The sequence below is a fragment of the Gopherus flavomarginatus genome, chromosome 5, assembly GCF_025201925.1.
Source record: "Gopherus flavomarginatus isolate rGopFla2 chromosome 5, rGopFla2.mat.asm, whole genome shotgun sequence".
In the NCBI taxonomy this organism is placed as follows: Eukaryota; Metazoa; Chordata; order Testudines; family Testudinidae; genus Gopherus; species Gopherus flavomarginatus.
The window spans coordinates 127,771,348-127,788,462 of NC_066621.1; the positions used below are offsets into that span (position 1 = coordinate 127,771,348).

The 17,115-nt window shown below is 40.5% G+C and overlaps 1 protein-coding gene across 3 annotated transcripts in view; it reads right to left on the minus strand.

Moving 5' to 3' along the window:
- Positions 1–4,613: 4,613 nt before the first annotated feature.
- The window catches only part of EFCAB11 (EF-hand calcium binding domain 11), a 109,320-nt gene continuing 96,818 nt past the window's right edge, over positions 4,614–17,115 (minus strand). For all 3 annotated transcript variants that reach the window (XM_050953355.1, XM_050953354.1, XM_050953353.1), the window contains one exon: positions 4,614–8,671. In XM_050953355.1, coding sequence (XP_050809312.1) covers positions 8,572–8,671 — 100 coding nt within the window. In that variant the 3' untranslated portion in view covers positions 4,614–8,571. The remainder of the gene's footprint in view (positions 8,672–17,115) is intronic.

Genomic DNA, 17,115 nt, shown 5'->3' on the forward strand with positions numbered 1-17,115 from the left:
ATATTTGAATTTGTTTTGTTTTAATATTTTCTGCTGAACATTCATAAACATTATCTGTAACCTACAGCATGAGCAAACCTTCTTCATGTGACTGGCATTTTTAGATAAGTACTTGGATTGATAGAAAATAAGTATAGACACTCCCTACATCTATTACTTTTTAGTTAAAATCTTGGTATTTGGGTCTTATAAAACACAGTGTACTATACAAAACAAGATTATTTTATATGTGTGTGTGTGTGTGTATTATATGTATATCATATAGCAAAGCTCAAATATACTATGATGCCACAACCTTGACTGTACCATGACACAGTCTGTTTTGTTTTTCCAAAATTCATTGGAGAACCCCATGTCATTCCAAGTTTAGCAATAATAATTCTGCTCTAATAAAGAATTCCCAAAACCTATTCTTTTTTTTACAGATATTTGACAGTTTTGAAGACTATCAGTGTATTTTTCCACTCCTCTCATGTCTTAAGACACTAAGTAATATGCTGATTAGTTGTTTCAGTAACTTAGTACACTGTTCTGCATTTTTTAGCATCTCAAGCCTGCTCTAAACTATGGTGTGGACAAAGCCAGTACAGAACTGGCTCAAAATCAGGGAGTCACAAACACCTGCTGCGTGCTCCCCCTCCTCAGCTGTGACAGGAGATCATGGTATAGAGTTGAGTATCTGGTCCTGGAATTCTGGACCTCAGCTAAACACATCTGAATTAAAAGAATTCTTTCTCTTCCTGATCTAAGCTTAGATCTACTGCACCAGCTGTAGCTTATGTTGTTTTCACTTTAATTGCAAACATAATATAATCAAGGCATTGATTTAACTAGTGTCATGGGTGCCTAATAAGTTTTGGTATTAAATCACGTTTCTTTTTTTTAAACCAAGGTGACTCATTTCTCTTAAGCTCAGTTTGACTCCAATACATTTAGGTGATTTGCTAAGTTTACAAATCTACAGCTGGTATCATAGACTGCTGTGAACAAAGAAAATGTCTCTGAAGTAGTTTGCTCAAACTCTGATCATAATTCACACATATAATAACACTTCATGAAGATTCAAAACTGCAGTTGCCTAACCAAGTACACTAGATATTTGGACATCTCAGAGTCTCATGGAAGTGGCCCTTCTATTTAGAGTGTTTCTTGGATTCTTAGAATTCTTCTTGTGGTAGTCCTTGACACTTAAGAGCCTTCAAAGATCTAGCCCTAAGCACTGAAAGATGAAGATAGGTGCCAAATCCCACTAGGAACCCTATCTACATTTTTAGGCCCCTAAATACTTTTTAAAACCTGGCTCTTAATCATTCATTAATTGTAATTTCTTCTCTCCTTTTCATGTTAGTAAAGTCCCATTTTTATGTAATGTATGAATCAAGATCATGTCACTTTTAAGAATCATAGGGTTAGAATCACAGAATCTTAGGGTTAGAAGGGACTGCAAGGGTCATCTAGTCTAACCCCTTGCCAAGATGCAGGATTAGCTGTGTCTAAACCAGGGGTTCTCAAACTGGGGGTTGTGACCCCTCAAGAATTTGCAAGCTTATTAAATGAGGGGTTGCGAGCTGTCGGCCTCCATCCTCAAACCCCACTTCACTTTGAGTGTTTATAATAGTGGTAAATATTTTAAAAAGTGTTTTTAATACATAAGTGGGGAGGGGGTGGGTCACACTCATAGGCTTGCTGTGTGAAAGGGATCAGAAATACAAAAGTTTGAGAACCACTGGTCTAAACCAGTGTTTCCCAAACTTGGGATGCTGCTTGTGTAGGGAAAGCCTCTGGTGGGCCGGGCCGGTTTGTTTACCTGCCCCATCCACAGGTCCAGCCGATTGTGGCTCCCACTGGCTGCAGTTTGCTGCTCCAGGCCAATGGGAGTGGCTAGAAGCGGCGGCCAGTACATCCCTCGGCCTGTGCCGCTTCCCGCAGCTCCTATTGGCCCGAGCGCCAAACCGCGGCCAGTGGGAGCCTTGATCAGCCGAACCTGTGAATGAGGCAGGTAAACAAACCGGCCTGGCCCGCCGGGGCTTTCCCTACACAAGCGGCATCTCAAGTTTGGGAAACACTGATCTAAACCATCCAAGACAGATGGCTATCCAGCCTCCTTTTGAAAACTGTCAGTGAAGAAGCTTCCACAATCTCCCAAGGTAGCTTGTTCCATTGTCCTACTGTTCTTAAAATTAGGAAGTTTTTTCCTGAGATTTAATCTAAATGTGCTGTGCTGTAGTTTGAACCATTGCCTCTTGTCCTGCCCTCTGGGGCAAAAGAGAACAACCTTTCTCCATCTTTATGGCAGCCTTTCAAGTATCTGAATACTGCTGTCATATCCTCCCTTAATCTTCTTTTTTCCAAACTAAATGTATCCAGTTCCTTCAGCCTTTGCTCATATGACTTGCATTCCACTCTGTTGATTACACTGTTCTACAGCCAAAATGCTTCTGAAATAAATGTAGTCCAACTTTACTAATTCTGGGTCACTGAGAACGAAAATGATGCTTAAAATTGTTGATTGGCTCTAGTTTTCAAGATATGCTATTGGATCAGTATATACGACCCATGACTTGGGAATGGCGGAGGATAAGTGAGTTACAAAGGGAAAGGATCTCAATTTAAACCAGAAATGACTAAAATACATCTTTGACTGGATCTATGATTAAATCTATGACTGGGTTTGGACAGTACTTGCTTTTTAGGCAAAACAATGAATGATGCAATCTGAAGCTGCTATTGTGTCATACATGATATGAATTGCATCATGTTATTCCTAGAAGTCATGGATGATGCAATCATAACGGAGCTTACATCACTCTGCTGAACATATTGCCCTATATCAGCTCTAGAAATCATACAGTGTCGTGCTCTCTTATTTGTCAGTGTTTGATTTTGCAAAGGGATACATTTCTGTTTAGCCAAAGTGAGCAGAGATGCCTCGTACTTGTGTGAACAGTGCAGATAACTTCTGCTATGTTTGTGGTGAAGTGACTTTTGCATCACAAAAGCGCAGTATAACCACTATGGTTAAGAAAGCCTATCACCTTTATTTTGGCTGAAAAATTGGAGATCAGGACAAGAGGTAGGCCCCACACATCTGCTGCAACACTTGTGCAACTAATCTTCGCCAGTAGTTGAACAGGAAAAGGAAATCTATGCCTTTTGCAGTGCCAATGATTTGGAGAGAGCCCACAGATCATACCAGCAATTGTTACTTCTGCATGGTGCCTCCAGTTGGGAAAGGTGTGTCAAAGAAGAAAAAGTGGACTGTGCATTATCCGAACATTCCATCAGCTATACGGCCAGTACCCCACGGAGAAGGACTGCCGGTTCCTGATGCACCAGAATCATTCTCACTTGAGTCAGACGAGGAAGAGGAAGAGGATGAAACTTCTGGTCCTGAACCATCTATGTCACAAGACCCACATTTTCTCCCATCCTCCTTCTCTGAACCACACCTCATAACACAAGGTGAACTGAATGACCTTGTCAGGGATTTGGAACTACCCAAGAGTAAGGCAGAGCTCTTGGGCTCCAGATTACAGCAGTGGAATCTCCTGGCAGGCTATCAGGGCAAATGAAGCCCATCAATGCTTGCAGACTATAGCTGGACAGTGACAAGAGATGCTCCATTTAATGAATACAAGAGACAAGCCAAGAAGCGCCGAGCAGACACTGAATAGGACTAAACTATGTACATAATAGTTTTTTGCCTTTTGTTTCATAATAAATTTTATTTATATAACCCTTTTGCTGATTTTTAAAGTGTTCCATAAACAGGACAGGTGAAATATTATCATGTAAAGCAACCATAAACAATTTATGATTAAAACTCTACTATCTACACAATATACATAGACATAAAATGTAAAAACTTAAATATCTTAGAAACAGTAGCCAATCAGTTGTTACAATTGTCATATTTGAGTTCAGCACATCAAAATACATAATAAATATCACATTTTATCTCTGAAGCAGACGACTTCTCAAAAATTGTAGACCAGTGTTATCTTTGTTGCTCACCTCTGGATCCTTTCCAGTTTCTCTACATTCTTTCAATTTTGGTCACCAATGTACAGGACTCCAGTTAATGCTTAATCAGTGCCGAGGAAAGGGGTACTATCTCCTCCAGTGACTTGCTGCGTCTCTGTTAATGCAGCCTAAAATAGCATTTGCTTTTTTTTCCCCCCAACAACATTGCATTGCTGACTCATGTTGAGGTTGTGATCCACCACAACTCTCAGAGCCAGCAGTGTTGTTGCCGAGCCTGTTGCACCCCATTCTGTGTTTGTGGATTTTTCTTCACTAAGTGTATTTCCTTCCATTTGTCTTTGTAGAATTTCATTTTGTTGTCTATAGCCCAATTCTCTGATTTATCAAGATCCTTCTGAATTTTATCTCTATCCTCCAAAGTATTGGCAATCCTGCCCCCACCCCTGCCAACTTTGTGTCATCTGCAGACTTGATCAGGATGCTTTCTAGTCCTACATCAAGGTAATTAATAAAGATATTAAACATCACTGGAGCCAGGACAGATCCCTGTGGAACCCCACTTGAGACCTCCCTCCAATCCAACATCATTCTACTAATAGTTACTCTTTGTTCGTGGTTGTTTAACTTAATGTTAGTTCTGTTGCTCCGACATTTCTCTAGCTTACTTATCAGAATGTCATTAGGACTATGTTAAAAGCCTTGCTGAAGTCCAGGTATAACATGTCCACTGCATTTCCCCTGTCCACCAAACCAGTTACCTTGTCAAAGAAGGAAATCAAGCTGGTTTGGCATGATTTGTTCTTGGTAAATCCATGCTGGATGCTAGTGATTACCCCTTCATCCTCCAGGTATTCACAAATTGAATGTGTTATACATTGGTCTACTAGCTTTCCAGCTATCTAAGTTAGGCTGACTGGTCTATAGCTTCCTGGCTCCTCCTTTTCCCCCTTTTAAAGTTAGGCACTACATTAGCCCTTCTCCAGTCTTCCAGGAACTCTCCTGTCATCCATTAGTTTGTAAATATTATTGCCAGCGGGTCTGAGATTTTTACAGCTAATTCCTTCAGCACCCTCAGGTGAATAGCATCCGGACCCACTGATTTGAATTCATTCAAATTGGTCAGACAATCTCTGATGCGTTCTTTACTTATCATGATCTGCATCCCTTCCCCTTTACTGTCTCTGGTACCTTTGCTAGTCATCTGGTCACATGTTGTTATTTGTGAGAAGACTGAAGCAAAGTAGACATTGAGCAGCTCTGCCTTCCTATCATCTTCCATTACTAGCTTCCATGGTCCTTGATCTTTCTTCTTTGTCTGACATATTTGAAGAACCCCTTCTTGTTGTCTCTGACATTTCTTGCTACCTGTAACTCATTCTTTGGATTGGCTTTCCTGATTCTGTCCCTATATGCTCAAGCTATTCCTATGTATACTTTCTTTTTTTTTTCTTTCCCAAACGCTTTCTTGGTACTCTTGACACAAAATGATGCACACAAGGGGCCTGATTCACATTTATACTAAAACCCTCTACTGCCAGGACTGTATAAAGGAGCCTCAAAGAGGATACAGCTGTAGTTTATACCCATTTCAAGACTTCCTTTAGATTGCCAGAGCAGTGCAGAGGGGCCTAAGTGTAAATGAGCATCTGACCCCAGGGGCTCTTCTATGTGATCTTATGGGCTCTGATGGGTCAGCTATTACTTACCCAAACCACCTGAACAAAAGGTGCACAGACACCCTGATAAAATTATTAAACCTGTTGTGTTGCCTTCCCCTATAAGTTTTATTTTTGGGGCCTGACATGGACATGTTGTACACACTATGATATACTGTGTGAATTTACTTTTAGATGCTTCTAATTATTGAACACCTTACGCAGGGCCACCAGCCTTAGGGAAAATGGCACCCTAGGCAAACTTGTATTTTGGTGCCCTTGGCACCCACAGCTCCCCAACCTGATCACCTTCTAGCCCCATGCCTCCCCGCAGTGCTTAATTTGTATTGAAAGAGGTGCTGGGGTTCAGCCTCGGCACAAATTAAGCACTGCTTGGGTGGCTGGTGCTGGCCAGGCACTCAACTCTGAAGGCAACGCTGCTGCCAGCAGCAGTGCAGAAGTAAGAGTGGCGTGGTATATATGGTGTATTACCACTCTTACTTCTGTGCTGCTGCTGAGGCTTGTGGTGCCTGGCTCAAGGCGGGCTCTGCACTGTCACCCAGGGGCTGCATCCTGCCAAAGCCCATGACCCTCCCGCAGCTCTTTGGTCACTCCTGGCTCACTGGGGCACCATTTCAGATTTTGGTGGGGGCCATAACTTTAACCTGAAAACTAGATTTTTTGCAGGTGGCAATTTAGAAATTAACTGACAGGAACACTGTATCTAAGGAACATTTGGTTACTGTACATAAAATATATATTTGTGTGCACATGATCTCCCCTGATTTCCCATCTAAATACTAACAGAAATTACTTTTATATAAGTTGAGCCCCTATCCTTGTATCAGTGCTTTCTGCTTCAGGATTAAAGAAGAGACCTCCCCATGTGCCCATCAAATAAAATATGTACTTGCCAGTCTTACAAGAATGGTAAGTTTAGATACCATTGCATAAGAGACATTTAATCTAAATGTTACACTTAGTGAGGTCTCTCTTTTTTTTTAACCTTAAACTATGGAGTAACTAGAGACCTGTTTCCCTGATCCAGAATGAGATTGGTAGCTACTCTCTTCCTCCTATTATTTGTTATTTATTTACAGTGATACTGCCTACATGCTAGGCACTTTCCAAATACTCATGAAGAGCAATCCCTTCTCCAAACAGTTTACAATTTGAAGACAGACAAGCAGACATAGATTGAGGGAAGGGGAACAACAGTAAGAAACTCACTCATAGGCCACTACGCTATGGGTACTGCCTACAGAGGCACACTTATGGTGCTGTAGCCATGGCATTGTAGCGCAGACACTGTCTACAGTGACAGAAGGGGTTTTTTTGTTGCTGTAAGAATTCCATCTCCCTGAGCGGTGGTAGCTAGGTCAACAGACACATTCTGCCACTGACCAAACTGCCTCTAAACGAGGGGTTAAATTGGCATAGCTATGGCATTCAGGGGTATGAGTTTTTCACAGCCCTAGGTGCCATAGCTATGTCAACCTAATTTTTAAGTGTAGACCAGGCCATATATCAGTGGTTTTCAACCTGTGGTCCATGGATCTCTGGGGGTCTGCAGAATGTCTAAGATTTCCAAAGGGGTCCGAATTTCCATTTGAAATATTTTAGGGGTCTGCAAATGAAAAAAGGTTGAAAACCACTGTAATAGATAAACCAGCTATTTAAAAGTTGACTTGAAATTTTGGAATAATTTTTGCATTTTTCATGCAAGTACACATGGTAAGTAAAAAATTAACACTCAAAGGACAGACCCAATGATCCAGCATCAAATTTCTACTGTCTGTTAGGAAGGCTCTATGAAAACAGTGGAAGGTAAACGGTCACAGATAAAATAAATCAAACAAGGAGGACTTACGACATGTTCTGAAAATAGCCATAGTGTGGCTCAAAGGGGGCAAGTCTGAAGCTAAGAGAACAGGCAATTTCCTATAAGAGTACAGTACAAAATCTTCATAATCAGGCAATGAGTGGGTGAGTGTGCGCAGACAATGACAGATTTCATCTTAATTTCCTCACAGCTCTGGGGAAATACCCTGGCCAAAAGATACATTACCAGAAGTATTCATTGAAGTTCATTCAAGATTTGGGTACATACCTTGGGTTTTTTACCCACAAAAGCTTATGCCCAAATAAATCTGTTAGTCTTTAAGGTGCCACCGGACTCCTTGTTGTTTAAGTTCAGGTGTGTGACCTAAACTTCAGAGGTTTTTCTTTATTTATGAGAGTTCTTTTAAACTACCTCTAAAAGAATTAATTTAATGGAGAAAAGTCTTAAAAGTGTGAAATTTTATCTTATTGTTTTATTATTATTATTATTATTATTAATAAACACTTCATATTATCCAATTCTTAATTTTTTTTAACAGTGCAATGCTTTGGAATTAAATCACAGAGTTGTCCAATCAATAAATGATATTGCAATTGAAACAATGTGTGATAGTATAAGAAAAAGGACAAGGTGTTTATATGGAAAATGAATGTACTGATGGTTTAAAAAAAAATTCTATCATCCGCATAAGGTTTAATCTATTCAGTCCCAGGTAGCCTCTCTATAAAGGTATCTCAGACATTTTGGCTCGTTAGTGAAATACTGCTGAAAAAGTCAATGAATAAAATACTAACTACCTTGAAACCAGTCCCTCTTTTCATCTATTTAGCCAAACAGAAAAAGTACATAATTGAAGTTCCCACAAAGCATAAATTGTGGATCAACTTAGATTTCAAATATTTTCAGTATTACACACACACACATACACACACACACACACACACACACGTAAATGAATACACCCTAACTCACAACTGTAGAGCTTCAAAGGCAGTTCCTCAGAGCTGCATTTATAGTAAGAGTGCTAGATGAAACTATTGAAGTTTCATTGATTTTTAAATAACTTATCTTTTCACCAGAGAATACACTTTAGGCAAAGTGCAGTTGTGATACTTCATTTTGTCCGTAGTTCATTGCAGATTCAAATTCTTTGAAGCTGACATGACCATCAGAATCCTGATCGACTTCCCTATAAAAGAAAAGATATTATAGATATCTTATAGTTTGTATTATAATTCATCAATATCTTTCTGGAGTATTCCTACTGTGGTGTCACTAGTACTGCACAAAACCAAATCAAAACAAACAACCTTACCTTTCTCAAAGTTCTTTTCAAAAGGAGAGCAAGGCAGGTCTACACTAGAAATTTACATTGGTGCAGCTGACCAACGCAGCTGCGCCGCTGTAGCGCATTTGGTGAAGACTCTTAAGCTGCTGGAGAGAGGTCTCCTGTTGGCTTAATAACTCCATGTCCATGAGAGGCGGTAGCTATGTCAGCGGGAGAAGCTCTCCCACCAACACAGCTCTGTATACACCGGCACTTAGGCTGGTATAACTACATTGCTCAGGGTTGTGGGTTATTCAAACTCCTAACAGATGTAGATACATCAAAGTAATTTTGTAGTGTAGACCAGAACTTAATACCATTATCCACATCAACAGAAGGGAAAACAGAGTCATAAAGAGGTGAAATGATTTGCTCAAAGCTAGTGAAAGACCTGAAAATAGAACCCAAGCCCCTCACTTCCAGTCCAGTGTTCTATCCACTGGACCACAGTGTTTCAGAGAAGCTATTACCTCAAAACTCTGTGACAGAGCCTTTGTTGCACTGCAAACTGGTATGCAATTTACCTTTTGTAATGATCACTGTGACATCTTTAGCCCGATACTTAGCTCTTTACTGGACAAAGATAATGCTAACAAAAGGCCCACACTTGATCCTATGAAATACCCCAATGCAGGACTAATGTCAGACCAAAGAAGAGGTTTCAACAAAAGGTATTTTTTGCCACTCTCTCAGCTAATATAAAGTTATGCTGAACTGGTACTTACTGATAAACTCTAATGGTAATCATATGGTGGCCCCAGCAGTTTTGCATTATTTAATCTTCAATTTGAAAAATATACGTTTATAAAGTTTCTAGTCTTTATAGTTATAATGAAAACCCTCCAGATGTAAATTTAGATAACTGTGTTTTCATCTGTGCTTGAAGCAACAGTTCTGAAGAGTAAACAGGCTCTTATTTATGTCAAAGGTGTTAACAGATAAAGTATTAAAGGGTAGCAGCATAATTAATGTCAAACAGCATAACTTTAAGGAAAATAGGTCTTGTCAAACAAACTTTATATTTTTTGATGCAATTACAAGTTTGATTGATAAAAGTAACTGATTGATGTAAGGCTGATGTAATATACCTAGACATCTGTAAGACATTTGATATATTTCTGCATAACACTCTGATTAAAAAAATTAGCACTATACAAAGTCAATACAGTCCATATTAAATGATTAATTGCTATTCAATTTCTTTATCAAGGGTCTGAAAGTAAATATAAAATCATTGTTTGTAAAACTTGCAGATGACACAAAAATTGGTAGAGTGATAAATAATGATGGGAACAGATTAGTTATACATACTAATCTAGATCACTTGTTAAACTGAGCCCATTCAAACAAAATGCCTCTTAATACAGCTAAATGCAAAGTTAACCACTAGGAACAATGAATGTAGGTAACATTTATAAAATGGGGGACTGTATCCTGGGAAGCAGTGATGCGGAAAAGGACTTAACGATCATGGTAGATAACCAAATGACTTGGGGTAGTCTACACTGCCCAGCAGTTCAGACTAAGGCGGTCTAAAAAGCAGTGCTCACCAAAGTTCTGTGCCGTAACTCCTTTGTGTGGATGTTGCAGGCACAAACTTAAACGTCTCAAGTTTGGACTACTGTAGTCTTCCACTGCAAACCTTTAAAGTCATGCCCACAGCATCCACACAGAACAGTTACAGTGCTTGACTTTGGTCTGCACTGCTGTTCACACCTCATTAATCTGAACTGTGGAGCAGTGTAGTCATGCCCATGAGTTCCCAGTGCAATGCTGTACCTAAGAGGGTGATTGTGATCCTTAGGATATGCAAGCAGGGGAATATTAAGGAGAATTAAGGAGGTAGTATTATCTCTATCATTAATGAGATCATCACCAGAACACCATGTCCAATTTTGGTGTACACACTTCAAAAAGGATGTTGAAAAATTGGAAAGCGTTCAGAAAAAAGCTAGAAGAATGACGAGATCTGGAAAACATTCCTTATAGCAAGAGACTTAAAAAACTCAATCTATAAGAAGGTTAAGAGCTGATTTGATCATGGTCTACAAATACCTACATGGGAAGAGATTTCTGATAGACTAGCAATTAAGTCATAATTTGTTAACAATAAGAATAATTAACTATTGGAATAATCTACCTAGGGCTTTTTATTATTTTTATTTAAATTTCAGCATAGATGTACCTGATGCTGTTCAGACAAGTAAGAGTGACTGGTATTTTACTTAAATGATTTTACAGTCTAAATGCTCCTCTCACTTCCTTAGTGGGCAAAAGGAGAATGTCCACAGTTACATTCTCTTATGGGGTGTAGCTTATTTTAAAAAGATGATCTACTGAAGAATTTAAAAAAAAAATCTGCTTTGGTGATCAGGTTTGCTAGTTTGTATTCCAGTAATAATTAGCTTACTAAGATATCCAGACAAACAATACATCCAGACTGATATTTGTGTCCTGATGTCTAAGAAACGAACAGTCTCTGACATTATTATGAGACATCTATTTTTCAAAAGGATCTTCAATCAAGCCTCTAAATTTTCTGCCAGAATCAATGACGGGCACACATTTTAGAATTTAGGGTTGAAATCCTTCATTGAAATCAATGTGAGTTTGCCATTGACTTCAATGGGGCCAGGATTTCATCCCAAATGTCTGACTATGTAAGTAGTGGGTGCAATTAGATACTTATCCTCTGCCCCTGATTGGAAGCAGTTTTTGAAATTTTGGCCCTAAAACTGTATGTAGCACATGCTCAATATCTCAAAAGCCACTAAAAGGCTCTTTTAAATCAAAGTTCACTATATGAACAATATTTTAGCAGAGATTAGCAGCACATGTTGACTGATGAATGATAAATGAGATATGGTTGGTTAAAAGTAGTAAATTTAAGAAATACTATACTTAATTTAAAATGTGGATTTCTGAGAGCTCTGCCAAAGTAATGTGAAAACCACAATGGTCTCTGAGAGTTAAATCTTCATCTTCATCCATTGGATACAGATGAAATACTTACCTTTGTGATTAAGAAAATAATGTGTTATAGTATATTGCTCTAACATAACTGCATATCTCAGAGGTCACTACTTATTAGTTAATAAAATATATGTAGATATTTCATGGTATGCAGTAGATATGGCAGACTGTGTAATCTTTTACTTGAATTTTAGTAATAACAGTATCAGAAGTTACTGACTGTGGAATATAAATTACGCTCTTATTAAATTAGGTAGTTGAAGACTCCTGAAACTACCTAAGTATTTTTTCTTGAGGAATTGGATTAGATAAATGGTACTTTTCTCTCAACAGGAATATTTTCACTGTAAATCTCAATAAGAAGTGTAAGTGAATAATCAACAAGAGTAATATTTAATATATGTTGCCTCTTAAAATTTCCTGTTTTTTAATCACTGAAATAGAGTACTTATTTAAAAAAGTTATCCACATACTGAAAATGTATTTTCAGCCTTTCATTTTATAAATAACAACATTATGTATTGATCAGCCAATATATTTCCCTTTCCTTTGTCACCTTTAAAACACAGTTTATATAAAGCTAAATCTGGCACTTCTTACTCAGGCACAACACCCATTGAAGTTAGTGAGTGCAGAATTTGGCCCACAGTATTACAATATTTCTTCTTTTTATATTACAAATAAGCTTCATGTAACCATTACCTAGAAAATGGGCACTAAAACTGAGAAAACACTCATCCTGATTTATAGCTCAATCATGTTTATTCACCATGTCGATCTAAAAAGTGCAAAGGAATAGGTCATAATTTTTATATATGCTCCCTAGCTTGTGTTTCCCCCCCCCCAGTGGATTCAATGGCTGAGTTACATAGTGAGTTGGAAAGTTGAGTGATCATTCAGATCTATGATATTAAAAACAAAGATTATTTAATTGTACATTGAAAATATATGCTGTGTTAATTTGAAGGATGAAGTTTTAATTGCAGAGAGAGAACACTCATGAGAAAAAAGCAAATGTATCACATGAATAAAATTTAAAAAGCAAATAAGATATTAGGGAGGCAGCCAGTATAAATTTGTAGCCCACAGGGCTAGCTTGATTCTTAAATAATCAATATAATTAATACATAATCTATAGATCAGGCTACAAATCAAAACTTCAGAGTTATTTCTTCTTGAATTCCACAGTGATGGGCGTTTACTGTGGTTATGGCTGCATTAGAAAAAAGTGACAAAAATACATTTTTGTTTGTAGTGTTGATGAAGCAGTGTTGGTCCCAGGATATTAAAGAGACCTGCCCCGCGCCCACTACCTGTTAACGTCTTTTATTTGTCCATCTTCTGTTGGTGAAAGAGACAAGTTTTGAGCTACACAGAGCCAATTTGGAGAAGAGCTTTGTGTACCTCGAAGCATGTCGCTCTCACCAACAATAATGGGTTAATTAAAAGATATTACCTCATCCACCATGTGTCTTTAATATCCTGGGACCAAGACTGCTACAACAACACTACAAACAAAAATGTTTTCTTGGATTTCAAAATTTTCATTGTACTAAGATGACTTGTTTTTCAATCTTGTGATGTATCATTCTCAAATACAGTACCTAGAGAATTCAACACTACATACAGTACTTAATGAGCTTAAAACAATGAAAGTTTGATTTACTACTTTGGTGAGAAAAATGTTTTCCAAGCAGATACATAAAAGCTATGATAAAATACAAGATATTACACCTATGTACAGTAATCACTCATGCCTGTGAGGAGGAGTTCTCCAAGCCCCTCTTGGGATCTGAGGATCATACTCTCTAAGGCCCTGCAACATGACAATTATACTTCCAGAGTTAGCTGGAGGAAATGGTGAGAGCCATATGAGGTGCTCTATCACAGTTCAGGGCAACTGCACCTCCACTCCCCCTCTATGGTCCAGCAAAGGCACCCACTCAGACTTCTGGCTCCCCAGATGTCATCTTTCTTGGACAGAGACATGTATCTCTCTCCCTCTTGACCACAGTATTTCAAGGCTGCACAGATCCCTGCCCACACTGTGAATTCCCTGACTAACTAAGCTGGCCTGCTTTACTTTTCTCCTCAGAGACAATGTACACTGTAACTGACATAGGCAACTTACCATATAGCTCTTTCAAAGCAAGCACATTTATTCTTAAGTTGACAGCATTACAGAGGAAACATTACAAATAATAAAAGAACCTATACTCATGCTAATAAGTTTACGAGATATCATACCCTGACTCCAAAGGCTCTGGCTGGTAAACAGTCCTTCAAATCTAGGGTTTTTTTCCTATGGTCACAAATTCATAACAACTGTTAGCTCCGAATAAGCATCCTCATGAATTTGAGTGTCACTTCTTTATCCAGTTTGGGTCTTTGAAGAGTCTGTGAATTGGTAATCAGCTAGACAACTGATTTCTCTTCAAGGTGCAGCTTCAAAAGGATGGATCTGTAGGCGGGTAATTTGCATTCCCTTCTTCCCAAGGATTTCCTAGGAAACCTACTCAACTAACAGTTCATTCTTGTCTTAGGCCATTGTCTAAAAGAGTTCTTTGAAGCTCCTAACACTTCCCAAGGTTGACATTAGTCATGTCTCCTAGACAAGTTACATACAATCCCACAATAACAAACAAGCATTTGCATTTTTAACACAATGAGCTCCTTAAGTTTAACTTAATTCAATAAGGTTTGTCCAGGATATTGCAGGAAATTGCCATATCACAGCTCCTACGAGACATCTGAGCGCTGAGTTAGCTCACATTTCCATAGCTAGGTTTCTCCACCACTCACATACAACTGATTTAAGACAGGCTAAGAGTACTAGTGGCTTTTCCTTGTCTGCTATGGTCATGTAAGTAACTCTGATAGAAGATTCAACACTGGAATACATTTCCTTCATGAATCCTTAAACTATGGCTTTGTAGGGAGCCGGTGTGGCTTCCCTCCACCCTGGAGAGGGAAGAACCCATCCGGAGGCCAGCGTGGGCAGAGCTAGGGAGCTTAGAGCCCACCCCTCAGAGGGTCAGGCGGTGATCTGGAAGTATAAAGTCTCGCCCTCAGAACTCAGTAAGACCCCAGCCACCGGAGAAGCCAGACGCCTCCAGTCTACCCTGCGACTGGGAGAACTCTGTGGCCCCAGGTGGCTGCCAGGACTGGTCGGGCCTGCCCTACACCCGCTACTCAGAGGAGTTGTTGGACCTGCCCTGCGCCCGCTACCCGGAGGAGTTCCTGGACCTACCCTGTGCCCGCTACCTGGAGGAGCTGCTGGACCTGCCCTGCACCCGCTACCCGGAGGAGTTGCTGGGCGTGCCGCTTGCCCACTACCCCGAGGAGCCTAAGGTGCTGGACCCCCCAAAGGATAACACCCTGACCCAGGTACTACCCGAGGGGGTGTCTGGAAGTAGCCCGGGGGCAGCCAACCCTAGTCTGGCTGCAGCACTGCCAGAACCCATGTCAGTGTGTTGCGGCCAGGATCCCCACTGACTACGCAGCAGGTCTTCTGCCGCTGCTAGGGCCCGGGCTGGGACACAGTGGAGTGGGAGGGCCTGCATCCCCCCTGCCACCCAACTTGTGGGAGGCAGTCTCCCCCTGTCCCAGGCCTGCGAAGGCTTGGGCCTACTGTTGTTGCTCAGCCCTGCATGAGGGCCTGAGCCCCTGGCTCTGCACTGCCCTGCCCTGACCAGGGCCTGGGCTTGCTATTCATTGTACTGTTGTTGCTCAGCCTGCCTGAGGGTCTGAGCCCCTGACTCTGCACTGCCCCGCCCTGACCTAGGGCCTTGGCTTATTTCTATTATATTGTGGTTGCTCAGCCCTGCCTGAGGGCCTGAGCACCGGACTCCTTGTTGCCCTGTCCTGCCCCAGGGCCTGGGCTTATGGTGTTTGTTCCAGTACTGCAAGGGCTGCCGAGGAAGACCCCGCGACCAGACTAATTCCTCCAAACATCAACTGTGTGTAGGGAACCAGTGTGGCTCCCCACCCCCTCGGAGGGGGTTGAGCCCCAGCAAACCCTTGTACAGGGTTATTCCACACTTCCTGCTCTCTCCTCATCTACGTGTGAGTTGTACTTAAAGACAGGCTGATTATTCTCTTTAAATAACTTTGGACACTGGTGCCCTGCAGGTGAAGAGTTCTGTGGTTTCCTGAATTACCCTGGTGGTACCTTAATTGTAATGAGACACAGCAAGCCACTCAGCAGCACTGTCTGTATGTATGAAATGTGACTTGCATTTTTGTTCACAGTCTTCTCCCAAAAAGCTTCTCTGCTCTGAACATCTCTGGCACTTCTCTCTCCTTGCATCAACCACAAATATCCAATTCATCTTCTAAGGGAGTTATATCCCCATTAATATTTAGCTTTCTACCACATATATCCTATTAATTATTATTATAATTAATATTATTTATTTTTGTAATCGTAGTGCCTAACAGCTCTAGTTGAAATTTTCCAAATCACACTTACCTAGTATGCGTAAATTACACTTAGCAAATATATTATGGTCACCTTTATCTTTCCCTTTCATTGTGTTCTAAATCAACCTGTCACATGTTGTCTCTATTTAAATTGTAAGTACTTTGGACTAGGGATCATCTTTTATTCTGTATATGTTCAATAACCATTACAATGAGGACCCCAGTCTTGAACTATCTCTCCAGGAATTACTGTAGTACAAATAAAAAGTATTAAACATAATACAAGACAATGTGTCCCCAGCCTCTGTTTGCCAAAAGCTTGGAATAGGCGACAGGGAATGGATCACTTGGTGATTACCTGTTCTGTTCATTCCCTCTGGAGCACCTGGCTTTGGCCACCGTCAGAAGACAGACTTTTGGTCTGACCCAGTATGACCATTCTTATGTCCATTCATGGCTGCTAAATGTTCATAGCTACTACTATTTCCTGATATGTCTGCTCCAGTGGGAACTTATGTGCTAGAAAAAAATCACAGGAATTTCAACTGGGGGTATGGCTACACTTGCAGCTGTACAGTGCTGGGAGTTACAGCTGCCTTCGTACAGCTGTGTAGGGAAAGCGCTGCAGTGTGGCCACACTGACAGCTACCAGTGCTGCAGTGTGGCAACATTTGCAGCATTTGCAGCGCTGTTGGGAGTGGCTGAACAGGCATTCTGGGAAACCTCCGAATACCTTTGGAGGCCAATTACAGCGCTTTTGGTGGCCACATTGGCGGAGCAGCGCTGCATCACCAGCGCTGCAATCGTTATACCCCAGGCAGAGCAAGAGTACAGCCAGCGCTGCAGCCAGGGAGATGCAGCGCTGTATGTGCCTTGCAAGTGTGGACGGTGAGTAAGTTGCAGCGCTGTAA